The 27,967-nt window shown below is 42.1% G+C and overlaps 1 protein-coding gene across 5 annotated transcripts in view; it reads left to right on the top strand.

Annotated features, from left to right (window-relative positions):
- VAV3 (vav guanine nucleotide exchange factor 3) overlaps positions 1-27,967 on the top strand; it is a 255,820-nt gene that overhangs the window by 108,405 nt on the left and 119,448 nt on the right. For 4 of the 5 annotated variants that reach the window (XM_038412017.2, XM_043520500.1, XM_038412019.2 and 1 more), the window contains 8 exons: positions 2,698-2,763; positions 4,355-4,463; positions 8,763-8,855; positions 8,967-9,035; positions 13,671-13,774; positions 21,283-21,382; positions 24,472-24,567; positions 27,883-27,951. In XM_038412017.2, the coding sequence (XP_038267945.2) occupies positions 2,698-2,763; positions 4,355-4,463; positions 8,763-8,855; positions 8,967-9,035; positions 13,671-13,774; positions 21,283-21,382; positions 24,472-24,567; positions 27,883-27,951 (706 nt within the window). The remainder of the gene's footprint in view (positions 1-2,697; positions 2,764-4,354; positions 4,464-8,762; positions 8,856-8,966; positions 9,036-13,670; positions 13,775-21,282; positions 21,383-24,471; positions 24,568-27,882; positions 27,952-27,967) is intronic. The other variant, XM_043520502.1, reaches the window with a different exon arrangement.

A 27,967-nucleotide genomic window follows, 5' to 3' on the forward strand; every position in this document is an offset into this window, starting at 1 on the left:
CTTTTTTTCTAAGAAATTGTATTGGGTTTCTATTGATAACCTGCTGTGTGTGCGTCCTCAGTTATACAACATAAAGGAATTGTTGTGTATGTTTTAAGTATGTTATAATGAGACCGCCTCACAAGGTATTTACATATATTGTGAACTAATACTCCTGCGTAGGACTCAAAAACAGCACTCACCAGTGGCTCCTGAGAGGCTTTCTCTTAGAGTGTTTGGGGCCTACCTTATTGGTTTAAGAAATATTAAAGCTCTCTTTCAGATAATAATAAACATATTTACAAGAATTATGGCTGTGAAGATAACCTTCCAAATGTCAACTGAATGTAAACCAAATTCAGATGTTTTCCTGAGCCAGTAGGCAGCTCCCAGTGCCTCTGGTGCAGCTGACAGATTTCTCAAGCAGCAGTAGAGCAAAATTTTCAAGGTTCTGCTCAATTTTCATTGCTGCTCTTTGGAACCCTATGGGCAGTAGTTAAAATATCAAGAACATCAATTTCATGCTACTGCTTGGGAAAGCTGTAAATGGCAACAAAGGCAAGTCTAGAGTTTTTAATGGCTGGGGAGGATCAGAAAAAGGAGAGCCTGGGGAAGAGACCTTCCCCCCCACCCTCGCGATAGTTGGGGAGTAATGAATGGGGAAAAGAGACAGAAGTCTCTATTTCCTGTCCAGCATCTTAGGGGGTGAGAAAGAGAGTATGGAGTTTCATGTTCATTTGATACCTGTGAGTCAGAGCTTGATACAAAGGATGGAGCCCTCAAACACATGACATTCTGGTAGGAATCCTTCTTCCTAGCATTAGGCACAACACGGCTGTGCTTCTCACTAGCTCATTCCCATCTCAACGTCACTTTCCAGTGGGGCCCTCACCTCGCATCCTTTTCTTTCATGCTCTAACTATAAACTTTCTAACTACAGGGTAGTTAAGTTCTGGAATAGGCTTCTAACGGAGGCTGTGGACTCCCCATCTTTGTATGTTTTTAAGAACAAGTGGGACAAACACTTGGTCCTGCCTCAGTGCAGGGGGCTGGGCTTGATGACCTCTCAAGATCCCTTCTATGATTCTGTCTCTGTCTGATTAGTAGGCCAGCAAATAAGTGTCTGGTGAATTTTCAACATTTATCTGCTCCTGGTATTCAACACACTGGGACAGTTTGCCTTCTCCCAATATGCATTCCCCTACCCACCTCACCTGTAAAACTGAAAGAGTGTAGAGAAAGAGAAGGGAAAGCAAGAAATACAGGGCATCCCCTAAGGCAAAAGAAATTCCCTCCATTAACTCAGACATTATTGGGCACCTCATTGATGATGACTCGGGTTCCCTTGTTGGACAAGTAACCAAGGCTCTCTGAACCTTAAACTCTCTGTGGAGCCCACTAGGGCATTTTCTGCCTCTCCTTTTGGTATGTTTGCTGAGGAGCCCTAGGCCTTTCACATAGTGCTGAGGCAGAAGATGAACTGGTGAATGGCCAAAATGACAGAAACACAGTTTATGGTGGGGAAATAATTATATAGCAAGGGTCAAAAACTGCCTTATTATGCACAGAGATGGCTCCTACAGATGTCAGTGATATGAACCTCCTGTGTGCATTTCATTAAAACCATTGAAAACAATTAGCCCAGTGCCTATTGTTTCAGCCCTTTAGCAACAGTGCAGGAAATGGGCAGGTGAGAGCCATTGCTGCTGTCCTGCCTCATTCTCTGCAAAGGCAGCAGGAGCAGAAGTATTGTGTAAGTGTTTTTGAGGCAGAGGCAGGGGGATCTCACTGGCCCATGCACTGCAGAACACTCTCCAACCAGAGGATTTTTTTCTCCTTTTTTCTTCAGCGCTTCACTTTTATTTCTTCAAACCAATATTGTTGAACTTGTGTTATACAATCAACCATGTCCTTTTCATGGGGTCTTCTACAAAGGCCTATCTACGCCCTGTCGGATTGCACTTCACAGGCCATCTGACTCCCTTCTCCATCTGAGCCTGCTCCCTACAGATTTATTCTCTGCTGGCTGTCTTCCTCAGAGTCATACGTATCAAACTGGGTTCTTTCCCTTGATTCAGGGACTCCTGCAGTTCTCAACTGAACTACTTGCTGGCTCTTACAAGGACCAGGTGATCTTCCAAGTTATCACCTGAACCCTGACCTCACAGCCTCAGCTGGAAGGCAGCTTATTAATCACAGGTGAGGCTGGGTCCAACTCCCCTAAAGGGCCAGCCACCCTGTGTCTGAGCATAAGATACTCCCGCTTTGACAAACTAGGAGTCATAATTATACCTTCTCTCACTTTCCCACGCAGACCACACTTTGACTTGGTCTCTTTCAAACTTTTCGGATTGAATTCTTGATCATCACATTCACCCACCCAAAATATCAGAAGTGAAGGCTTTAAAACATAAGTGAAGAAAAAATCCTTTGAAAATCATGGAATTTCGACTTAATTGTAAATACATAGTAGTTAACATTTGCTTTTAAAATCTCTGATTTATATTCATGATTACATGTAACAGTTCCATTGTGCATGTGTGGCAATTTTTTTTTAAATTGTTCACTCATATAAACCACAATATCAAAGAGAGAGACGCACACAAACAGATTGACAGACATATTAATATAAATTAAAATTTTGTCAGCATACCACCCAAACTGAACACCCAGTCTGGTACAGTCTTTGATTAATACTGTTGTCTTTTGTATTTCTAGGCCATTCCCTACAGAAGAAAGTGTTGATGATGAAGATATCTACAAAGGCCTTCCTGATTTATTAGAGTATGTCGTAAATCTTTTAAGCAGAATGAAAGCTTTTAGTTTTCTGTTATGTAGCTATTATTTAAATGACGTGATGAAATACAGTGTTCTAAAATAAGTTATTTTATCTGATTGACCAAGGATTGGTTAGAAAGGAAGAATTAATTGTCCAGAAAAAAGCACCTTAGTTTAATGATTGATTTTCATACACATGAAAATAAGATGATATTTCATGAGGGGGTCTGGTGATGAATTGAAGTATCAGTGCACTCTCTAGAATTATTTGTTTGTATCATCAGAATGCTTACGTAAAAGGAGAGCATCAATGAACGCTTTTCTCTGATCCTGCAGACAATTATGTGTATACGTATTTTTATTCATGTAAGTAGTCCCACATAATCCATGTCATGTGAGTTAATTTCCACATGCAGTTAAGGATTGCAGGATGCTTGCTCTTTTGGACATTGCTGTACAAGGGAAAGTCAAAAGAAAAAGGGTTTATATTTTAGCCATTCTCCTTCTGTCTGAGTAGCAGAGCAGACTATAACAGACCTTGATATTGTCTCACTTTACAATGACTAAAGTCTTGTGAAAAATCCTAATGTTTCAGATGTGACACTTATAAATTTAGCAGTTCAAATCCCCGAGTCTAACAATTTACAATACAGAAAATCATACAGCACAACCAAAATTTTTATTTATAACAATATTATTAAACACAAAATCCTAACACAAAGGGATAGAAATGCGATTTTAACAAGAACAAGAAGTTTGGTATTGCATACAAAAGTTACCATTTAAGATTTATAGTCTTTTTGCAATATGTGCATCAGCATTAAAAACATAGTTCCTAAATATGCTTCTAAAATAGAAATCTGTTACAATATTAGGTGCAATAGCCTCTATTTTGATGCACTGTTATAGGATTCACATGGATTTATTTCGGATTGGTTATTATGTCAGGTAGCATGTACCGTACAGTGGAATGTAATAGTTAGATGCTCTCTAAAATATAGATAGCGAACAACTGGAAGAAGTATATATTTCTTAAGAAATATAAATAGTTCAAGAGAGCTGGGGTTTTCCCCTAACCAGGGAAGTTTATTTTACAAGAATAATTCCACCTTAATGATCTCTCTCTGAGTCCAAATGATGTCGGAGGAGCTGACAGTCCCATTTAGTACATGGGGAGTCACTCCTTTTAGGATTTTTTTAATTTTTAATTAAATTTTTAATAAGTTTTAATTTGACCGGATGCTGAGGCCCATCTGTAACTTAGGTAGCAAGAACTCAGTGCCCCATTTTCTCCTTAGAAACCTTATTTCAATTCCTGTCATGGTTCGAAACTTAATTCTGTTTCTTCAATAAACTTGTGTTAATTTTATAAAGTCAGGTTTTAAATGTGTGGAGGTAAAAACAAAACAAAACACCTTATTGATTGTATAATCCCTTTGTGGTTTAGTTCAGTTAGAGAGTTCTTTTTCATTCATCTGTTTTTAGATTTACTGTAAAAACCCAGACACTTGGTAAATTCTGTTTCCTACTGTTGACTCTGTAATCCCTGTTCAATACACTGACCCTTTATGTTGTTGCTTTTCCTTTTTTCTTTTAGCGAAAGTGGTGGCGATGAGGATGAAGAGTTATATGATTGTGTCTATGGAGAAGATGAAGGTGGGGAAGTATATGAAGACTTAATGAAAGATGAAGCAGCACATCAACCTGTATGATTTCTATTTTTTGAATGACTACAGACATATTCATAAAGAAATAGTGGTAGTGTGAAAGTTAAATTTTACTAACATTCATTAAATAACTGTTAGCTGTTTTCACTAACACTGTAAGTATTTTTTTAAAATTTAGATATTTCAAATCTGTTTTGTTGTTATGGTTGAGTTCACATTTGTGTGCAGTGACCATGTAACACATGCAGTGGATCATAACATTATCATCCTGCTATGAAATCCAACATTCTCTGACGGAGAAAGAGTCAAAGATTCACTCTGGTAATTCTTTCTGTGAAAGAAATACCAACACTATTTCAACAGTAAAAAGAGAACATTAAAATAAATCATTATTTAGTTAAGATCCAGTTAGGTATGGATATTAAGATGTATTAACTACTTGAGTTAAGACCATTTGAAAAAATAAATGCTACTGTTTACTCAAAAGTATGCTACTTTAAAAAAAAAAGTGTGTTCCCCGTATTATTTTGGCCAGTATGCAACATTAGTCTTGAACTAATTAAATAGAGAGAGCTAGCATGTATATTGTACATATAGATATACATGTGTGTCAGTTTTACAAAACTGCCATGAAAATTTACATGCCCATGCACAAAATTTACTCACTAGCCATTTTTAATGCACTGGTAATTGGGAGCGAGGTGATGTCAAAACCCGTTCTAATAACTTACTGTCCATCTCTTTACAAGCATTCATTTGGCTTACCTGCAAATCTTTAGTGTGCTATTGTGATGATGCACACTTTTTCAAGGAAGTTGCGTGTTTTAAGGTGGGGGCTCACCATCTGCATTTCCAGATTGAATTCCAGTGATATAGTAACTTGTAGAAGTGAGAAAATGAAAAGGTCTGAAGGTTGTTTTCCTGTGTTCTGCTGCTATAAAAGCAGCAAGTTGTAGGTATCTCGTGCAGTTCATACAATGTGTTTTTGTTGTGATCCTGAGAATTTACCACTATGTCGTGAGAAGACTATTTCCTTGGAAAGATTTTTGACTTGTGTTAATATGATTCATGTAAGTCTAGACTCTGCCAATTACTATGCTTCGTAATGACAATTTAAGAGCATCATCACTTATTCTAAGACATTTTTATACTAAGCACATTTTACTTTCAGCCACTTGCATCATATCAGTACCTTAAAGTAAAATAAGTGATGTGTAAAATATTGTGAAACTTGGGAGTTTCAGTATGTAGTGGTTTATGTTTTGTTTAGATTTGATCAATTTCTGAGTTTTGAGTTTTGGGGTAACCTCTACCAAAACTCAGTTAAAAGTACAAGTTTTGCATGATTTCTACATATAACCATAGATCAAGTTCACTTGCAACTGGGCCCAGTTGTTTGCTTAAAATGTGTGTGAACTATAGTGGATCTTTAGATAATCCTAGTCTGAGTGTTCTGTTTGTAATGAAACTCAAAACCATGTGAAATTCAGGTATCATTATGGATATTTCTCCCAGTCCTAGCAGTTGACGAACCCTGACATATTTTCCACTTTGCAAACTCTTTCTTTCTTGCCTATTACAAATGAAATACTATAAGATATGTAGCTTCAATGGACATAACAGGGTGAGTTTAGGAGGGAATGGCAGCCGTAGTCTGAATTTGCTTGTGGGAAGAAAAAATAATACTAAAGATCTAAAAATGTTTAATATTAATTTCCTAATTAAAAAGAATAGTAGATTAAAACATGGTGCATTATGTCCACATATTTTTTTTACCTGATATGGTAAGAATTGATGTATTATGTTTGTTTCATTGGCATTGTATATCTTTGTTGGAAATGATGGCTGTTTTAGTATGCAATAATTTACTATTAGATTTGCAAATGTGATGCACAGTAACATTACACATTGACACAATACTTTCATTTGAATGAAATTCACTAGCATGGGGGGCTTAGAGGTGACTTGCAATTGCAAATCAATTTTAGAAGAATGAAAATGCTTTAGAAATCTGTGTTAGAACAATTTTCTTAGTGTACTGAGTAGACTGGTTTTTTTTCACTCTTTTCAGCCCCTTTGACCATTGTCATTACTTCCTGTATTCAAATTCCAAGATATTGTAGCATCTGCTATAGATGACAGACTGATGTGTTAAATAATAACACTCACAAAAAGGGCCTGCTTGTGCAACCCTAATTTGTGTTGTGTGAGCACTAACGGACAAGATCAGTCCTGTTGACTTGGGCCTTTTTTGGGGGCTGCTCTCATGAATTAGTGCTCAGCAACATAAGTAAGGGTTGAACATTTGGGCCCAAGCTATACAAATCACTTTTGGAAATGTAATACATGCACATTTTATTTACAAAATAGCTCACAAAGAAGAGATTAAAAATAGACTCCAATCAAAATAATAATTTGAAACCCAAAAACTTGTTTAAAAGGAGTGGACATGGGTAAAGTGTGACACTCCCTTCAATACAAATCTTCGATAGCAAGGAAATACCACATTTTGGGACAGCTCTTAATCATAACTTAATGTCCACACACCAGGTTTCCACTGACTGTGACAGACTCTGCATCTTCACAGAGAACTTCATTCTGCCTCAAACTGATAAGGAAATGCACTGCACACAGCATCTTCCCCACACTATCTAAATCTTCCTCACTAGGCTGAAAGAAATAGGTTTGACGGAGGGATCTGCAGGAAGAGATGACGTGGTTTAGTGTGTGGAAGGGAGGAGGCAGATGTAGGGAACTACTTGAAAGAAGGTGTGGAGTGATAGGCAGGGGGAAAAAGACAAAGATGACATGAAGGGGTTGGGGAATAGTAGTGTGATTTTATGTGTCTGAGTGAGTGACTTTGCTTTTTAGTAACTAGACTATGGAGTGGATGTAGACTTTCTACTATGATCAACAGCTACAGGAGTCTTCCTTTAGCTCAAGAGTTAGAGGCCAGTGTGTTTTTTGGAACTAAAGTTTCAGGGTCTTAGTTCTGACTTCCTCTGTGTGAAACAAATGTATCTAGTAATTGTCTTTATCTGCTGCACATGGATTCGTTACAGTAAGCAATGAGGTGAGATACAGACAGGGCTACAGTCATGAAGATCCTTGGAAATGTGAATGAGGAGCCTGGATAGAATTTGGAAGGAAACCGGGAACAGGTGGAAAGAATTTACGGGAGACGAGTTATATTATTATTGTTTTATTATTTGCTGAGGTTTTTTTGGGTGTGGAGAATCCAATCGTGACAATGACATGAACGATAAATGTCCATGCAGGAGTAATCCAGGAATTGTGTCCAATCCCCAAGCTAGCCAACACCTGCCCAAATGTTTCTCTAAGAATCTTTTTAAACACAAAAAGAAAAGGAGTTCTTGTGGCACCTTAGAGACTCACAAATTTATTTGATCATAAACTTTCATGAGCTACAGCAAGCTTATGCTCAAATAAATTTGTTAGTCTCTAAGGTGCCACAAGTACTCCTTTTCTTTTTGCGAATACAGACTAACACGGCTGCTACTCTGAAACTTTTTAAACACATTCTTTCATATTTGTCTGTATCCTGGAAAAAGAACTCTGATACCTTGGAATTCTGAACTCCACTGCATGCATTTTGTGCTCAGCCTTAATAAGCCCGATGTGGCACTGGGCCTATGATGCTCAAATCTAACATGATCATCTGCTTCTGCTCTGTGATATGCCCCAGCATGCACTATATTGCTGATCTCACATCTGCAGGAAACTGAAGCAGGCCTGTTAGGGTGAGGCAATCCCAGAGTCCTGTAAAGAACAAACAAACATACAAAGACTGCAGGATAGGGCCCTAAGATCCAGTTACTGTCCTTGACTCAGAACAGAATATGACTATGGACCTAAATGCAAGTTCCTTTCAGGTAAAAGGAAAAATTATAAACAAAGAGTTAGATGTGAGCCCATTACTCACAGCATGAGAGTCTCATTATAACTACTATGAGTAACTGCTCACTGTTGTAAATAAAGGCCCAAATTAAATAAATATGGATCTATATTTCATCTTAATCTCATTGTATTATTTTTAAAAGTATACAAGAAGGATTAAGTTATTGTTTATCTTAAAATATAACATACTGAATGACAAATTTTATCAAAATTCGACCCTACTAAAATTCTAGAAGTTGCCAGCTAATTGCACTTTTAAAAACTATTCCCTTGGTAGCTGTTCCAATCTTTTGAAGCTGCAATACTGAGAAATTTCCAACAAGCAATGTGTCTTAGTAGCTAAGCAGTAAACAAATAAAAGAGTTGGTTGTACAAGAGGTGTCCACAAATTAATTAAACTTAACTTGCTTCTACTTGCAGAAATGTACTGAAAATGACATCAGAAGCTGTTGCCTTACTGAAATAAAACAGACTGAAGAGAAATACACTGAGACCTTGGAGTCAATAGAGAAAGTAAGCCATTGAACTTTATGCTAATAGAGTAGTTATTTATAAAGTAGTAATGTAATTGTATAATGGAATAGAGAATATTTTAATCCAGTCAATGTTCACTTTTCTTAACAGTTTTTCATGGTGCCATTGAAAAGGTTTCTGTCAGCATCAGAGTTTGATATAGTATTCATCAACATTCCTGTAAGTAATTGTACACTTTAAAGAAAAAGGCAGAGAATTTGTGTCTGGTTATCATTTTGTGCGGTCACGGTCATGTGCTATTGAACAAAGTGATGACTTGAAATGCGATGTGCAAATTGCCCTCAAAGCTTTTTTGAATATGCAGTAGGTTACTGTACATCTTAGTGAAAATGATTTTAGACCTTATCTTTTTATAGTTACTATGAGGAAAAAAATGTTGCATACAGCCACAGTAGTTTGTCAGCAATAGTATGGACCAGATATTCTGTTGGTATACATTGGAGTGTATTTCTTGATTTATACCAGCTGAGGATTTGGCACTATAACACAGTAACTCTTAGAAGATCTGTTATATGCAAGTATTTTATTGATTGAATTTAAGTTAGACATTAACCATGTATAAATTTTCTCACATCCTTGTATGCATAATAGAGAAACATGGAACATATTTTGTGTAGATAAGATAAAAAACATCTCTTCAGAAATTTACAAAGCACATGACCATCATCAGCCTATTGCACTTGAGCGTTGCATCAGCGTAGAGAATGTTTACACAGTATTTTGAGTTACAGGAATGCTTCTGAAAAGACTTTATAACAAGCTTGCAAATTCTTATTGGTATCTGCCCTCGATGTGTTGCCACTGAAGACATTTTAAAATCAATATAGCTTACAGCCTTATACTCAGAATTTGACATGAAAGTTGTTAAAAAAAAAAAAAAAATTCCGTAGTCTCTAAGAAACTTCCTTGATATGGGTTGAGGTTACCTGTGTGAACTTTATATGCTTTGGGAAATCACATTTACTTTTGGAGACTTTGCAATCGGCATACTCTCAAAAAAGGTGCAATTCATACTTTTTTAAGTTGGTACTGGGAACTTACAGTTACAAGAATTTAATAACTGTCTTAGACCTGATCTATGGTCTGCTCTACATTACACAGTTACTCTGATGTAAGTCACCTTGTGGCAACCTATGTGTGCATGTGTCTACAGTTGAATTTGTCTCTGTAAGCACCCTTTTATAAGGAGGAAGTAAAACCACTGCCCCAACTGGCGTAGAACGGGGTGGGCAAACTATGGCCCATCAGGGCTTTGGATCCACCAGTGATACTGCCACCCCCTGTGGCGCCGCGGGCCCCTGGGCGCTTCGGGGAGGTACCTGCAGGTGAGGGCAGTGCACGGAGTCCTCTGGCCCTCCCCTCTCTTAGGGGCCACAGGAAATGGTGCTGGCTGCTTCTGGGAGTGGCGTGGGGTCAGGGAGGCAGGGAGCCTGCCTTAGCCCCGCTGCATGCTGCTGCCACCTTGGAGCCGCTCCAGGTAAGTGGCGCTGGGCCGGAGCCTGCACCCCACACCCCTCCTGCACCCAACCCCCTGCCCTGAGCCTCCTCCTGCACCCCAACTCCCTGCCCCAGCCTTACATTCATGGCCCTGCATGCAAGTTCCCCACCCAGATGTGGCCCTTGGACCAAAAAGTTTGCCCACCCCTGGCGTAGAACTGAGGTCGACTCAGTGCAAGTATAGAAACCTGTGTTGAACTTAGCGGTCCTCTTGCAACTGTCTCATAATACCCCATTCCCTGCAACAGTGATCACTTTGGCCCAAATTTTAAACTCCGTTGCCCAGGCGTCACAGAGACCAGACGTCTCCCTGCCCCCTTTAAAATCTCCTGTGTGATTTTTGGAATGCCTTTCTCGGGTTGTCCACCTTGGCAAGCATACCTAGCAGCTCACCCTTCTTTCATGCAACTGCCTAACTGACCATTCTGGCTCCACATACTAAATGCACTGCTGCCTGAAGTAGACAGGAAGTATTCGATCTCCTGGATCTTGGGGAGAAGAGGCTGTGCAAGCATGGCTGTGGACCAACCACAGAAATGTGGACATCTACAAGCAGATTGCATGATGGATGCAGACAAAGGGGTATAACAGGGACCAGCAGCAATGCTGCATTCAATTTAAAGAATTTTGCCAGGGTGGTCACAAAGCCAGGGAGGCCAACAGTAGATCTGATGCTGTGCCACAGACCTGCCGTTTCTGCCAGGAACTGCATGTCATAGATTTTCTGTGCTGTTTTCCCCCCACTCAGTAAAGTTCAGTTTTTGGAGAATGAAATTATCTTCCTTAGTTCACAACAAATATTGCAGAATGCATAGAGATACTCAAAGCAAACTGTAATCGTAAATGCACATCTAACATCACAATATTCATAATTTCAGGAAAATACCTAGACGTGTTTATAAATGTACAGCAAGTGCTACACAATTCTTAGCAGCACCAAAGCTCCAGGCCTAGAGAACACTGCTGTGGCTGACTGTTAAAATGCTCTTTCAAAACCTCCCTCACTCATATAGCTCTGTAATAATCCTTGTAGACACAAGGTTCAAAGTCAGCAGGCAGATGCTCCAGTTCTGCCCTCTACCCTGGTGGCAGCTTTGCCTCACAAATATTATGCAGGACACAGCAAGCAGCTATAACCACTGGGATATTTTTCTTACTGAGATCCAATCTAATGAGTAAACTCTGCCAGTGCCCCTTCAATCTAGTAAAAGTATGTTCAACTGTCATTTTGCATTTGCTGAGCCAATAGTTAATCTTTCCTGGTGGTATTGAGGTGGACAGTGTTTGTCTTCATGAACCAGAGGTGCAAAGGGTAGGCTGAGTCCCCCGGAATCACTTTCAGCATTTTAACTTCGGCAATGGTAATCTGCTAGCAGGGAAAGAATGTCCCTGCATGCAGCTCTCTGAACAGTCCTGTGTTCTTAAAGATGCAAGCATTGTGCGCCTTCCTTGGCCAGCCCACATTGATATGGGTGAAGTGCCACTGGTGATCCACCAATGCTTGCATAACCAGAGAAAAATAGCGCTTTCTGTTGATGTATTCTGTAGCAAGGTGAGCTCATGCCAAAATAGGGATAAGCATGCAGTCTATTGCCCCATTGCTGAAAATTCATCCACTATTTCCTACAGGTTGCTGAGAGTCATATAGCAGATGATTAATGGTCCTACAGACTTGTATGACAATGGCCCCTCACTGTGGATTTTCCAATTCTAAAATGATTTTTTCACTGACTGATAGCAATCCGGCATTATAAGCTTTCAGATTGTGATCACAACTCAATTCTCCACTGAGGGGCGAGCTCAGCACACAGATTCAGTGATGTGGACTTTTGCATCCAAAAGGTCTGCAGCCACTGCTCCTCATCCTAAACGTGCTTTATGATGTGATCCCACCACTCAGTGCTTGTTTCTTGGGCCCAGAGGTGGCACTTTACCATCTGCAGCTGCTCCATGAATACCACCAACAACCTTGAATTGTTTTTCATTATTCCCCTCAGTGAACTGTCCTTGAAGAAATCCTCATGTCGCCCCATTGTTGTGGTACTTCCTGCAGGTCTGCAAAGACAGGAGAATCATGCATCCTGTATTTGCAGTGTTCATGAGACTAGTGCAGAGCCCTGCGGGATATGTCAGAGAGGGCAGACATTGAAAAGTGCTGCACAGGTTAGGGGGATTTTATTTAAAAGGCACGATTTTGGAGTATTGCTGAATGGAGAGAGTTGAATCATGAGAACTTGACTTCCCCAGGGATCTCTGGAGCTAGAGGTCATTTCTTTCCCACAACATATTGGGAATGTTTCCCAAAAGGCGTTGTGCCGGACGCTGGCATGTTGGGATACCTACCTGTGGTGTACCTCGCTTTACATCGACACAAGCACTCCTACTGAGTACGTACAGCACTTATGTGAGCATCCAAGTATGCACGTGAGTGATGTACTAATTTCAGGTTTCAGAGTAGCAGCTGTGTTAGTCTGTATCTGCAAAAAGTAAAGGAGTACTTGTGGCACCTTAGAGACTAACAAATTTATTTGAGCATAAGCTTTCGTGAGCTATAGTTCACTTCATGCCTCCAGCTTTCATCCAGACCACACCACACGATCCATTGTCTACAGCTAAGCTCTACGATACAACCACATTTGTTCCAACCCCTCAGACAGAGATAAACACCTACGAGATCTCTATCAAGCGTTCTTACAACTACAATACCCACCTGCTGAAGTGAAGAAACAGATTGACAGAGCCAGAAGAGTCCCCAGAAGTTACCTACCTGGTCTTGAATTGAAAATCTTAAAATTTCTGCTGCAATATAGCTTGGCTCAAATATTTCTGCAGCATCCTTATCTTTTTCCTGTGTCGTTAGTGGACCGTTGTATCAAGAAACATATTGTGATTGCAGTTAACTTAGCACCAGGATGCCATTAATTGACCCATGTAATGTACAAAACTGGTTTTTCACAGCTCAGGGAAATGAGTCATTACTTTTGTCTTGTCACTAAAACATTGACTTGACTTGCTTAATTTTAAAATTATCATTATAAAATGAAGCTGAACTAACAGGGCACATTTCAAGTTGGAATAAATTAGCCTTTAATAGGTCTCTGAGTTTAGTTTCCCTTGTCACATTGTATGGAGGATCCGGCATTTCAAAGCAACATTGAAAGTAACAGCTACTCATAAGTGATCTGTGTCTTAGTTTGTTGGAATTAACAGATACCCATGGAGGCACTAATCTTCATTCTGGAAGCTTTAGGGGTTCTATTTGCATTTTAATTTTTTTCTTCTATTACTGTTTTTAAGGAATTGGTGAAAACCCACAGAAGTCTAATGCAGGACATTTATGACTCCATTGTAAACAAAAATGACCAGAACCTGTATCAAATTTTTATTAACTACAAGGAAAGGTAATGTTTATATACTAACTTTTATATACTTTAGTAATAAGCTATACTCAGTCCATTGAAGTGTTTCTCAATGATTAAATACTCCATAAGCATTTATATAATTGAACTGAATATCTATGGATAACAGCATCAGTATATATAATGAGCTTTGAATGTGGAAAGTACCAAGGAAGTGCTATTATTATTTTATAGAATGGATTGTTCATTTTTCCCCAAGTGTGTTTTGTCATTGCTTTTTCATTTTAAAAATAGCATCCATATTTTCTATGAAATCATATAATTTATTTTGCGCAGCTTCTGACATGAAAACTATCTTCAAATGCTTCAGAGAAAAACAATACAGGTACAGAGATAAAATAATCAGAGATGGGGAGTGAAATAAAATAAGGTAGAAAGATACAGGCGAGGCATTCCAGATGGCAGAAAGAAGGGTGAAAGAGGCTGAGGAGAAGAGAGGAAAGTCTGAGGGGGTCCATGGAAGGTGTAAATGAAGTCACTTTTGAACTGGAAATTGAAGTAATTGGGGCGCCAATTGAGTTGTTTGAGAAGAGGTTAATGCAGTCACATTATGCTTGTGAGAAAGCAGGTATAAGCTAACAGAAAATGTCTGAAACTGGAAAGCTGGATTTTAGGGAGATGATGGGAAAGAAAGTTGCCATAGTCGCATTGAAGTGATGTGTGAAGATTTCAAATGAAGCCATATATGAAGGTTTCAGCAATGGAGGAGCTTATGGCAGTGGTATGTGTGCTTGGGTAGATGGTGACAGACTGAGGGAAAGGGTGATTAATGGAAGGTGTGACAAAGTTCCTTCTCCGCCTTGGTGGGTCTTGCGCTTATTGGCGGATTTCCTCGCCTTGGAGCTTCACGGCAGCTCTCAGTTTGGCCGTTTTCGTGAACCCACAGTCCAGGTCAACTCCTCCTGTGTCTGACCAGGAGTTGGGAGGTTTGGGGGGAACCCAGGCCCGCCCTCTACTCCGGATTCTGTGGAATGCAGCTGTCTAGAATGCCTCCTGGAACAGCTGTGCAACAAATACAACTCCTTGGGCTACTTCCCCATGGCCTCCTCCCCACACCTTCTTTATCCTCACCATAGGACCTTCCTCCTGGTGTCTGATAATGCTTGTATTCCTCAGTCCTCCAACAGTATGCGTTCTCACTTTCAGCTCCTATTGCCTCTTGCGCCCAGCTCCTTACACGTGCACCCAGGGAAAAGGGACCTACTTAACCTGGGGCTAATATATCTGCCTTCTATTACTTTTCTGTAGCCATTTGGCCCAACCCTATCACATATCCCCCCTCCTCTGCTCAACACTATGGGGTTGGGACGTCAGGCAGTGTACTCGTGACAAGCCATCTGCATTTCCATGGTGGCTTCCAGCCCGGTGTTGTATGGTGAATTGGAAAGGTTGTAGGGACAGGAACCATCTGGTCACCCTTGCATTCTTCTCTTTATTTCTCTGCATCCACTGGAGGGGTCCATGGTCGGTCACAAGGGTAAACCGTCATCCCAGAAAGTAATAACATAGTGTTTCCATGGCCCATTTCACAGCTAGGCACTCTCTTTCAACCACGGCATACTTCTGCTCTCTCGGGAGGAGTTTCCTGCTGAGGTAGAGGATTGGGTGTTCTTCATCTCCGACCATCTGCGATAGGACAGCTCCCAATTCTACTTCAGATGTATCTATTTGTAAAATGAATTCTTTGTTGAAGTCTGGGGCTATAAGCACAGGGTTACTGCAAAGTGCTGTCCGTAGATCCATGAATGCTTTCTCTGCGGCATCTGTCCACTTCAGCATGTCTGGACCCCGGGCTTTTATCAGGTCTGTCAGGGGACTTGCTCTGGTAGCAAAATTGGGAATAAATATTTGGTAGTACCCCACCACACCCAGAAATGCCTGGATTTGCTTTTTCTGATTCGGCCGGGGCCAATTTTGGATAGCCTCTAGTTCGTTTAATTGGGGCTTGACCATGCCCCTTCCTACTATGTAGCCAAGGTATTTAGCTTCGGCTAGCCCTATAACACACTTGGCTGGGTTGGCTGTGAGGCCAGCCTGTCTTAGTGTGTCCAGAACCGCTTTCACCTTTCCTAAGTGGATTTCCCAGTCGGGGGTGTGAATAATCACATCATCCAGGTATGCCGCTGCATAACTGGTATGGGACCATAGGAGCTTGTCCATAAGATGATGGAAGCTGGCAGGTGCCCCATGCAGTCCAAAAGGAAGAACAGTATATTGAAACAGACCCTCTGGGGTAGAGAATGCAATCTTTTCTTTCGCATCTTTGGCAAGGGGAATCTGCCAGTATCCCTTTGCTAAATCAAGGGGGGTCAAAAATCGGGCATTGCCCAGGCGGTCAACTAACTCATTGATACGGGGAATGGGGTATGCATCGAATTTAGATATCTCATTCAGCTGGCGAAAGTCAGTACAAAACCTAGTGGTGTCATCAGGTTTGGGCACCAACACAATCAGGCTTGACCACTGATTGTGGGACTCTTTGGTGACTCTCAGCTCCAACATCCTTTTTACCTCTTCCTTGATCTCCTCCCTTTTTGCTGCTGGGACCCGATAGGGCCTTAAAGTTTGCCCCAGGGTCTGTGATAATGTGGTGATGGGCTTCAGTGGTCCGACCTGGTTTGGTTCAAAACACGTCCTGGTATTGGTTGATCATCTCAGTTACCTCCTTATTCTGGTTTAGTGTCAGATCAGTGAATATCCTGATCTGCTCCTGCATGATATTTCCCTGGATCGGGGTCTGTTGGGCCACTACACATGCCTCTCATTGGTGCCAAGGCTTTAAGAGGTTATTGTGATAAATTTGTTCTCGTTTCTGGCATCCTGGCTGCCGCATCTTGTAGGTTACTTCCCCCACGGGTTCAACCACCTCATAAGGCCCCTGCCATTGGGCCAAAAGCTTGCTTTCTGCCGTAGGTGCCAACACCATCACCCGATCCCCTGGTTGGAACTGTTGGACTTTTGCCTGGCGATTGTAATGGGTTCACTGGGCCTCCTGCGCCTTTTCCAAATGTTCCTGTACAATAGGGGTGACCTGGGCTATCCGTTCTCGCATCTGCAACACATGGTCAATTATATTTCTCCCCTCATTGGGTTCCTCTTCCCAGATTTCTTTTGTGATACCTACTATGCCACGGGGGTGGCGTCCGTATAATAATTCAAAGGGGGGAAAACCCAGTTGAGGCCTGAGGTACCTCCTGGATTGCAAACATAAGGTAGGGTAGTAGGGTGTCCCAATCCTTCCCATCCCAACTTACCACTTTCCTTATCATTGCCTTGAGGGTTCAGTTAAATCTTTCACCAGCCTATCGGTCTGTGGATGATAGAAGTTCTCAAGGTATGTATATGGAGCTGCGTACAGAGGTCGTTCATTAGCTTTGACATAAATGGGGTACCTTGGTCTGTTAATATCTCCTTTGGTAGCCTCACTCGGGCAAAGATCCCCACTAACTCTTTAGCTATCGTTTTAGAGGTCGTGTTCCACAGGGGGACGGCTTCTGGGTAGCGAGTAGCATAATCCAGAATGACAAGTATATATTGGTGGCCCTGGGCTGTCTTCTCCAGGAGTCCCACTAGGTCCATGGCTATTTGCTCGAAGGGGACCTCTATGATGGGAAGGGGTACTAAAGGTGCCTTCAAGTGGGGATGGGGACTGTGCAGCTGACACTCTGCGCAGGACACACAGTACCTCCGCACTTCTTCATGTACCCCGGGCCAGAAGAATCGTGCCAGGGTCTTCTCTACCCCCAAATGTCCCTCAAAAGGTGACTATGGGCCAGACTTAATACAGCATGCTGGTGTTTTTGAGGTACTAGGAGCTGCTGTACCTTCTGCCCCTGTACTGGTGCAACCCAGTATAAGATTCTTCTTCATTAAGAAGTAGGGTCCTGGTCCTTGGTTTTTCCCTTCCACAGGAACCCCATCTATTTCAGTCACCTCCATCCTAATGTTGTCGTACCTTGGGTCTTTAGCCTGGTCCTGTCCAAAATTTCCTCTCTCGGGGCTAATCTGCCTGAGATCTAGGGGGCCAGTCTCTGTTGCCTCAACTGGTTCAGAGGCGTTAGGATGTGGGTCAGACTTGGGTGCTTCTCCCTCCTGGGTGGCTTTCCTTGGCTCGGGTTCGCCTACCTACGAGAGTGACCCTCTGGCTTTGGGCCAGTATTTGGCTTCCCAAGGCATTAGCTGCCCTTCTTTCCCTTTTCACTTTTCTACTCTGTCTGGGAGTGGAGAACAAATCTGGGGATATTTCAGAGAAGGTTGGGGGTTAACATTCTACTGTGGATGCCTCAATACTTTCAGGGCTTCCCCCTTTCTCCAATTCCCCTACCGGGAGTAAGTCTCCAAACCCTGGGAAGTCCCTCCCTATGAGCACCAGGTATGGGAGTTTAGGGACTACACCTGCTGCTACCTCAGTAGTGTTCCCCTGAATCTCAATTTTTACTGGGATGGTGGGGTAATAACCAACTGTCCCATGGATGCATGTTATCCCTGTATGCTTAGCCCACAGCAGCTGACTATGCTTCACGAGCTTCCCTGAGACAAGCGTGATAGCACTCTCCAAATCAACCAGCGCTGTGTTTTCTACCCCATTTAGCTTCACTGGTCTGGTGTACATATGTGGGGTTAGCGAGACCCCCACAAGGTGGATAAGGGAGCATGCGTCTGCCCAGTTCCCCAGGTTACACTGCGTAGCTCCGCGGCAGCGGGACACTGTGTAGCTATGTGTCTCCGCTCCCCGCAGGCGTAACATCTGTATGGAGCCCTAGGCGTTCCCCAGTCTCTTGGTTTGGGTAGTCTAACATCATGATCCTCTTCCCCCTCAGTGCTCCGACACTTTGTGGCTTCTGGTGGGCCTTCAGCCCCTCTCTTTTTCCACCTGGGCTCTCCTGGTGGCCCAGTCATCCGAGTTCTAGGGCTTGGTGCTGCTAATTTAACCCAACCTAATTTAACTTCCTTAACTGGTCAGGTCAGCTCCCTCACTGTCCTTTGCCTTTCTACCAGTGCGACAACCTCGTCATAGGTGGAGGGTTCGTTCTGGCTTACCCAGGCGTGAAGTTCTGGCGGTAGTCCTCTCATGTACCGGTCGATGACAAGAACTTATAGTATCTCTTCCGGACTCCGTAACCACTTTCGTGCGAGATGGATGAGGTCATATAATTGGGACCGCGGGGTTTTGTTTTCCTGGTACTTCCACTCATGATATCGCTGGGCCCTCATTGTGGTAGTTACCCCAGATCTGGCCAGGATCTCTGCTTTCAGTTGGGGATAGTCTGCCGCAGCCTCTTCAGGCAAATCATAGTAGGCCTCCTGGGCCTCCCCACACAGGAATGGAGCGAGGATGCCAGACCACTGGTCTTGGGGCCAAGCCTCCCACAGGGCTGTCCTCTCAAAGGCCAGGAGGTATGCCTCTACATCATCGTCCCACATCATTTTCTGCAGCCAATTGCTGGCCCGTATGATCTGCGTCCCATCATGGCCATGGTTCAGCTCTGTAAGGGCCTTTATCTGGTTTACCAGTTCCCACAACAGTTCCGAACGGTCTTGAGCAGCCTGGTTCATCAGCAGTCTCTTGCTGCAGCTGCACTGCCTCCTGTTGGGCGGCTGCCTGGAAATGGATAGCCTCCTGCTGGGCAGCTGTGGCTTGTATCAGTGCCTGCACTATTTCCTCCATTGTGGTGAAAAAAAAAACTCCTCCCTTTTTCCCCACCCAGCCAACATCCTCCATTTTCCGCCATGCTGTGGACACCAGATCCCTCTGCTGACACCAGTTGTGACAAAGTTCCTCCTCTACCTTGGTGGGTCTTGCACTTATTGGCGGATTTGCTTGCCTTGGAGCTTCACAGCAGCCCTCAGCTTGGCTGTTTTCTTGAACCTACAGTCCAGGTCGACTCCTCCTGTGTCTGATCAGGAGTTGGGAGATTTGGGGGGAACCTGGGCCCGCCTTCTACTTCAGGTTCCAGGTCAGGGCCGTGTGGAAAGCAGCTGTCTAGAATGTCTCCTGGAACAGCTGTGCGACAGCTACAACTCCCTGGGCTACTTCCCCTTGGCCTCCTCCCAACACCTTCTTTATCCTCACCATAGGACCTTCCTCCTGGTGTCTGATAATTCTTGTACTCCTCAGTCCTCCAATAGTATGCGTTCTCACTCTCAGTTCCTAGCGTTTCTTGCTCCCAGCTCCTTACACACGCATTACAAACTGAAGTGAGCTCCTTTTTAAACCCAGGTGCCCTGATTAGCCTGCCTTAATTGATTCTAGCAGCTTCTTGATTGGCTGCAGATTGGTTCTAATCAGCCTGTCTGTCTTAATTGCCTCCAGAAGGTTCCTGATTGTTCTGGAACCTTCCCTGCTACCTTACCCAGGGAAAAGGGACGGACTTAACCTGGGGTTAATATATCTGCCTTCTATTACTCTCCTTAGCCATCCGGCCCGACCCTGTCACAAAGGATACAGGCAGTAAAGGCAAATGGCAGGTCTGAGTGTAGAGGGGAGCTACAGGATCAGGAGCTGTGTCTCAGGATGCTCCTTTTCTCCAAAAGAAGCAATGTAACTTAAGGAAGCTGAGAGGAAACTACAAGTTTATTTTGTCAAGGGAGGACAGATACTTTGTCTAGCTCAATTTGTACTGCAGTATAGATTTAAAATAATAATTAAAGGTGAAAGATGTGCAGTTAGTATCATCACTTTTGAAGTGGAAGCTAAGGCTAAACAGAAGATGATCAAGAGGGAGAAAAAGAGTAAAAATAGAAGGCAAGAACTGAGGCTTGTAGATCCCCAAAGATGGAGCTTGTAGTTTAAAAATGAGTCATCTCTAAAAATTTAGAACAGTTTGAGAAGAGTGGAATGAATTGTTACTGAAGGGAACAGAAAGTTCCTGGTACAAACATTGATTCTTTCCAGTAGCTTTACAAACAATCAGCCAATGGGTACCATGCTGATCTCTGACTGCTGTTAAGAATTTCTTGCATTTGCATATATTAGCTATTATCTTGACCCAAAGCCTCATGGAATGTAAACTCAATAGATACTGTCAAATCAGTTTGCAAAACCTAATGTTGCTGTAAAAAGAGTGGATGTAATTAATCCTGGGCTAATCCTATGTAACAGAATTTATTCATTACATCCTTTGAAATCTGTCTCTTTACATTGTTAATACTATTGACTCTGGTGCTGTTAAGCAGCAGTTACATTGCCTTGCAGCCTGAAACAAGTGCTTTATTGTGTCAGTGTATGCATGTCAGTGTTAATGCGAATTGAAATGATTTTACAGCATTTTGATTATGATCTTTAGTATTTTTCAAACATGCACCTGATTATATTCTTGGGGAAGCTTTGTAATTCACATTTAGGGGCAAGTTATGATGCTTGGATATGTAGGTACCGCTCCCAGTTGAAGAAGATTGTGACCCATATATTTGTTTGTGAAGTGTGAACAAAGACTGTTTCTTAAAACCCATACCATCCTGCTTGTTTCTTTTCTCTTGCTTTGGTTTAGAATGGTTATTTATGGGCAGTACTGCAGTCAAGTGGAGACAGCCATATCCTGCTTAGACAACATCTCTAAGACAAAAGAAGATGTTAAATTGAAGCTAGAGGTACTGATATTTATTTTTTATATATATATTTTTATATATTCGCCATCCCCCCAGAAAAGAAAACTGTCCATTCTCACATGTGGGTCTATGAGTTTCTTTTCTTTTCCTTTTTACCTGATCTACTAACTGATCAAATTAACTTGTCAGGTAGAGACATAAGAGGTCAAATCCTGGTCCCACTGAAGTCAGAAGAAGTCTTGCTATTGACTTCAGTGGGGTCAGGATTTTACCCAAGAAGTGGTTTTGTCAATAAAACACTTTTTTCTCATAGTGTTTTAGGTAAGAGTGAAGGTAGCTGAGAGTAAAATATGGTTATAATTAGAATAACATTTAAAGATTAAACTCTGCCTATAGGCACATCTCTGCACAAGGGATCGTGTGTAAGACGCACCACCCCAGATGTTCAGACAACCTTGGAAGCACAAAACGAACAGAAGTACTTGTGGCGCCTAAGAGACTAACAAATTTATTAGAGCATAAGCTTTTGTGGGCTACAGCCCACTTCATCGGATGCATAGAATGGAACATATATATATATATATATATATATATATATATATATATATATATATATATATATATATATATATATATATATATATACACATACAGATAAGTTGGAAGTTACCATACGAACTGTGAGAGGCTAATTAGTTAAGATGAGCTATTATCAGCAGGAGAAAAAAAACTTTTGTAGTGATAATCAAGATGGCCCATTTAGACAGTTGACAAGAAGGTGTGAGGATACTTAAGGAAATAGATTCAATATGTGTAATGACCCAGCCATTCCCAGTCTCTATTCAAACCCAAGTTAATAGTATCTAGTTTGTATATTAATTCAAGCTCAGCAGTTTCTTGTTGGAGTCTGTTTTTGAAGCTTTTCTGTTGCAAAATTGCCACCCTTGAATCTTTTACTGAGTGGCCACAGAGGTTGAAGTGTTCTCCTACCGGTTTTTGAATGTTATGATTCCTGATGTCAGATTTGTGTCCATTTATTCTTTTGCATAGAGACTGTCCAGTTTGGCCAATGTACATGGCAGAGGGGCATTGCTGGCACATGATGGCATATATCACATTGGTAGATGTGTAGGTGAACAAGCCGCCGATGGCGTGGCTAATGTGATTAAGTCCTATGATGGTGTCACTTGAATAAATTTATGAACAGAGTTGGCATTGGGCTTTGTTGCAAGGATAGGTTCCTGTGTTAGTGTTTTTGTTGTGTGGTATGTGGTTGCTGGTGAGTATTTGCTTCAGGTTGGGGGGCTGTCTGTAAGTGAGGACTGGTCTGTCTCCCAAGATCTGTGAGAGTGAGGGATCGTTTTTCAGGATAGGTTGTAAATCTTTGATGATGCACTGGAGAGGTTTTAGTTAGGGGCTGAAGGTGACAGCTAGTGGCGTTCTGTTATTTCCTTTGTTCGGCCTGTCCTGTAGTAGGTGACTTCTTGTTACTCTTCTGGTTCTGTCAGTCTGTTTTTTCACTTCAGCATGTGGGTATTGTAGTTTTAAGAATGCTTAATAGAGATCTTGTAGGTGTTTTGTCTCTGTCTGAGGGATTGGAACAAATGCGGTTGTATCGTAGAGCTTGGCTGTAGACAATGGATTGTGTGGTGTGGTCTGGATGAAAGCTGGAGGCAGGTAGGTAAGTATAACGGTCAGTAGGTTTCTGGTGTAGGGTGGTGGTTATGTGACCATCGCTTATTAGCATAGTAGTATCCAGGAAATGGACCACTGGTGTGGATTAGTCTAGGCTGAGGTTGATGGTGGGATGGAAATCATTGAAATCCTGGTGGAATTCCTCAAGGGCTTCTTTTCCATGGGTCCAGATGATGAATATGTCATCAATGTAGTGCAAGTAGAGTAGGGGTGTTAGGGGACGAGAGCTAAGGAAGCATTGTTCTAAGTCAGCCATAAAAATGTTGGCATACTCTGGGACCATGTGGGTACCCATAGCAGTGCCGCTGACTTGAAGGTATATATTGTCCCCAAATGTGAAATAGTTGTGGGTGAGGACAAAGTCACAAAGTTCAGCCACCAGGTTTGCTATGACATTATCGGGGATACTGATACAGTATCCCTGGATACAATATTGGGTATACTGTTCCTGATGGCTTGTAGTCCATCTTTGTGTGGAATGTTGGTGTAGAGGGCTTCTACATCCATAGTGGCCAGGATGGTGTTTTCAGGAAGATCACCGATGGATTGTAGTTTCCTCAGGAAGTCAGTGGTGTCTCGAAGATAGCTGGGAGTGCTGGTAACATAGGGCCTGAGGAGAGAGTCCACATAGCCAGACAATCCTGCTGTGAGGGTGCCAATGCCTGAGATGATGGGGCGTCCAGAATTCCCAGGTTTATGGATCTTGGGAAGCAGATAGAACACTCCTGGTCGGGGTTTTAGTCATGTGTCTGCACAGATCTGCTCCTGTGCCTTTTCAGGGGAAGCACAGTTCCTCTTTGGGCTGGAGGATAATCAGCTACAGCCCTTTATACAGTATACTGCCCATCAGCTTTGGTGGGGAAGTAAATGTGCAGGGTGGGAGTTTGCTGATCCCACCTGTGATAAACAGGATTTCTAGTTTTTAGGTTTACTAGTCACCTTCAGTCCACACAGTTGTTATAGCTGTTGTGCTATTTATGCCTACATCTAATAAGACAAAGAGTCTGCTGTTTACCTGCAGTGTTGCACTTGAACTATCTGCTGGGCACTAGCCAGAGTGATTCCAACTGCTATCTCTGTTTCTCTTATAGCCACTCACAGCTTCAAATCAACAAAACTCTGTGTGGTTTCTTATCTTAATTACAGTGTTTATACCACAGTCATCGCTCTATCTGAATACCTGAAAAATAGGATCTGGATCCAGATCTTGAATACCCCAAAATTCAGTGGTGGTCTGAGCCAGGGTTTTGGTTCAGCTTATCACTACGGAGATGATTTTTTCCTCATTATGGTGGTATTTATCCAGTATCCTAATATCTGGATGACCGGGCAAACTTTTATGTCTACTTAAAAAAAAAAATAGGAGTGTACTTTGTATCTTTTTTTTATTTTGCAGGAATCACAGCTCAATCTTGTATTTTATTTTTAAAAACTAGGAATGTTCCAAGAGGGCCAATAATGGGAAATTTACTTTGCGGGATCTTCTAGTGGTTCCTATGCAGCGAGTTCTGAAATATCATCTGCTGCTGCAGGTACTTTTTTTTTTTTAAATTTAAAGTGATTAAGCGCAAAGCTGTGATGCTTTATCATCAGAGGATTGTTATAATGAGGATTCAGTACCTTTATTAAAGGACAGTGATTAACATTTTTATAGGTTTCAGAGTAGCAGCCGTGTTAGTCTGTATTTGCAAAAAGAAAAGGAGTACTTGTGGCACCTTAGAGACTAACAAATTTATTTGAGCACAAGCTTTCGTGAGCTACAGATGCATCCGATGAAGTGAGCTGTAGCTCACGAAAGCTTATGCTCAAATAAATTTGTTAGTCTCTAAGGTGCCACAAGTACTCCTTTTCTTTTTGCGAACATTTTTATAGACTTGAATTGCGACTTATCTGTCTGGAATCCAGTGCAGTTCAGCCTTCTCTGTGGTGAGCATTCCACACAGCTGAAGCATATCTGAGAATAACAATTGCTTCCCAGGTATTTGAGCCTCTTCATTTAATGGCTTCTTTAAAAGTTAGTGGTGGCAAACTATGAGAATAGTGGTTTTGTAATGTAGACCACTACCCCCAAAGATTAAGCTGAACGAGATGATACCATTCTATAAGATACTTCCCTGCTACAGTAAATTCTAATAAAACCGTATTTATTTTGAAATGCTTCTTGTTATAACCCACAAAGCTCTTGGCTTCCACGGTTAGTCCTATAATGAGGGTGAAGAGTCTTATAAATTTAATTTGATAGCTGTTCCAGGAGACTCATTAGTTCAGCAGCAAAGAAATATGTTACTGTATTAGATTGTCAACCCTGCTGATGCTTGTAAAATGTCATTTTAAAAAGAGCTACTATCTTTATGTGAAGCATAATTTTGACTCTGCAGTGCTTTGTGTAATTCAAACTTATTACATTTCTTGAAATATATCTATATACATGCAAGTCATCAATATACTGATCAACAGAAAATCATGAAAAAAACCAAACCAAAACTGATGACAGAGCCACTTTCTTAAAACATTTGAGATGTGAACCAAGGCAATATAATCAAATTGTATATTATGAAAAATGATATGAAAGATTATGTCACTCGTAGTGTTTTAAAGTGTGAGGCATCATAAAACTACAATCAGGTATGTAACAGGGTGTCCAAATATATTACAGTCTTTTTAGGAGCAAAATAAAAATTGCTAAAAAACTGCACTTTTAAGTAGTAGCATCTATTCCCACCATTTTCTAGTATTTTAGCAAGATGTTATTTTTGGTTACAACATATAGTCCTCTTCTTAAAATGCAGTCAAGAAGAAATAACTTATTTCTCTCTGTATTTTCTTTTTTGCTTTTAACTAACCCATTACTTTTTCTAGATTCTAGATGGGCTATGTATCTTTTAAAATATAGCAAATAGCTTAACATTCTTGAAATATTATCATATACTGTCAAGATATGTCATCCACATTCCAGTCTATAAAATATTATATAAATGCAGCTTATTTTGTACTTGAGTAGTGACTATCTCATTGTGGTTAGTCACATGTTTTAGTTAAAGATTTTGTCAGCATATATTCCTACTTCATCTTTGCAAACAAACTCTTATTTTGGGGTTTTGACTATTCATGTTGTTGCTAGTAACATGAAAATTATCTAATATTGTTTGCCTGGGCTTTCAGCACAGACTACTTCTCAGAGTTCTGCACCAAAAAAAATCTCTGCCAATTTTTTTTAAAAAGTATGTGCATAATATTTTAAAATTCTGCAAAATTCAGCAAATTTTATTTGTCAATAAATAAATGTGGCTCCAGCATGGCAGTGGGAAGTACAGGACACTGGCTGCATTGAGGTGAGAGATCACCCTGAAGCCCACACCTCCCCTAGTCCAGGGCCTTGGTAGTGAAGCTGTACTCGACCCTGACACAGTGCAAAGGCTGGGCCTGCCTCAGAAACACCCTGGGACCCTGCCCCTCTGTGCCAGGCGCACCAGGACAGGTTCAGCCCAGCAGTATCCAAGTGTGGAGGGGCTTAGTGTGGGGAGAATTAGGTGTGGGGTGAGAGGTTTCTGTGCAGGGCAATCTAGGTGTGGGCAGCTCAGTGGGAGATCTGGATGCGCAGGGACTTGTTGGGTGCACGGGCAATGGGATTCTACCGTGGATCCAGGTGAAGATGGTTGGGACTCAGCAAGGAGGGTCTGGGTGTGGGAGATGGGGCTTTGTGGGGATGGTCTGGGTGTGGGAACTCAGTGTGGGGGTCCTGGTGCTGGGGGAGTAGAGCTTGATGGGTGGGGTCCAGGTGCAGCTGGTTAGGGATCAGTGGGGTGAGGGTCTGAGTGTGGGGGGCTCGTTGGAGGAGTGCAGGTGTAGGGGGGTAAGGCTTGTCCGGGTGAGAGTTGAATGGGCCTGCTTAATGGGAGAGCCGCCACTGCTGCTGATGCGATGCTGCATGCTGGGCTCCTGCTTCCCCCCACAATTTCCCTATCCCCTTTTCTTCTCCACCCCTCTCCCCTCACTCTCACATTCCCCTCCTCCTGCCCTATTCCACCTCGCTCCCTTTCCCACTGCTTCTTCCCCCACATCCCCTCTTCCCTCATTTCCCCACCTCCCCCTTTCCCAGCCCCACCACTGGCACTCACTGTTGCACAGAAAACAGAAAGGCTGCCAGCACGCAGAAGGGGAGAACAACTGGCAGTAGGACCCAGGGGGCAGTGTTCAGCTGTAGAGTCAGCAGAGCCCAGACATAGCTTCCTTCAGCTGGGCAGCTCTGCGCTTGCAAAGATGGGGGGACGGGGAGCAGTGGTACGTAACCCTATGTGCCTCCCCAGGCCTCACCTCTGTTTGTGGGGAGCAATATTCCCCCAAAACCTGTACCCATGGTCATACCCTTCCCCCCCTCCATGTGGCTTCCCTTTGCTTCTCTGCTGTTTTCTGCATGGAAGCACAGGAATTCTGCGGGATGGCTGTTTTCTGCGGGCGCACAGTCACACATAATCCCCCCAGAAGTAACAGACATGTACAGTAAGGATCTGACTGGTAAGTTTTAATTGTTATCAGAATAGAATTAGCTTTAATTGACTGTTCATTGTCAAATATTATTAGTATTTAGAAATAACAGTGCTCACACTTAATACTTGCCATTTAACTATTTGTGGTAATCCCTAGTTGTGCACTATGAGATGTATAGGGAATCATAGAGGGGAAAAAAATAAATTCTAGGGCTATTATCTATTTAAGGCAAAATTGGCAAGTTTTTAAGAGTGACCAGTGCACAGTAGTCATTTTATTTGTGATAAATGTGTAAACTGATTGGCAGCTGGCTGAGTGAAAAGTTGTTATAAGAAATATCCCTGCATTTTGCCAAATAGGAACTGGTGAAGCACACCACTGACCCAACTGAGAAGGAAAATCTGAAGCTGGCACTTGATGCAATGAAGGTAAGTGTGCCATGGC

Source organism: Dermochelys coriacea, chromosome 8 (assembly GCF_009764565.3).
Source record: "Dermochelys coriacea isolate rDerCor1 chromosome 8, rDerCor1.pri.v4, whole genome shotgun sequence".
Lineage (NCBI taxonomy): Eukaryota > Metazoa > Chordata > Testudines > Dermochelyidae > Dermochelys > Dermochelys coriacea.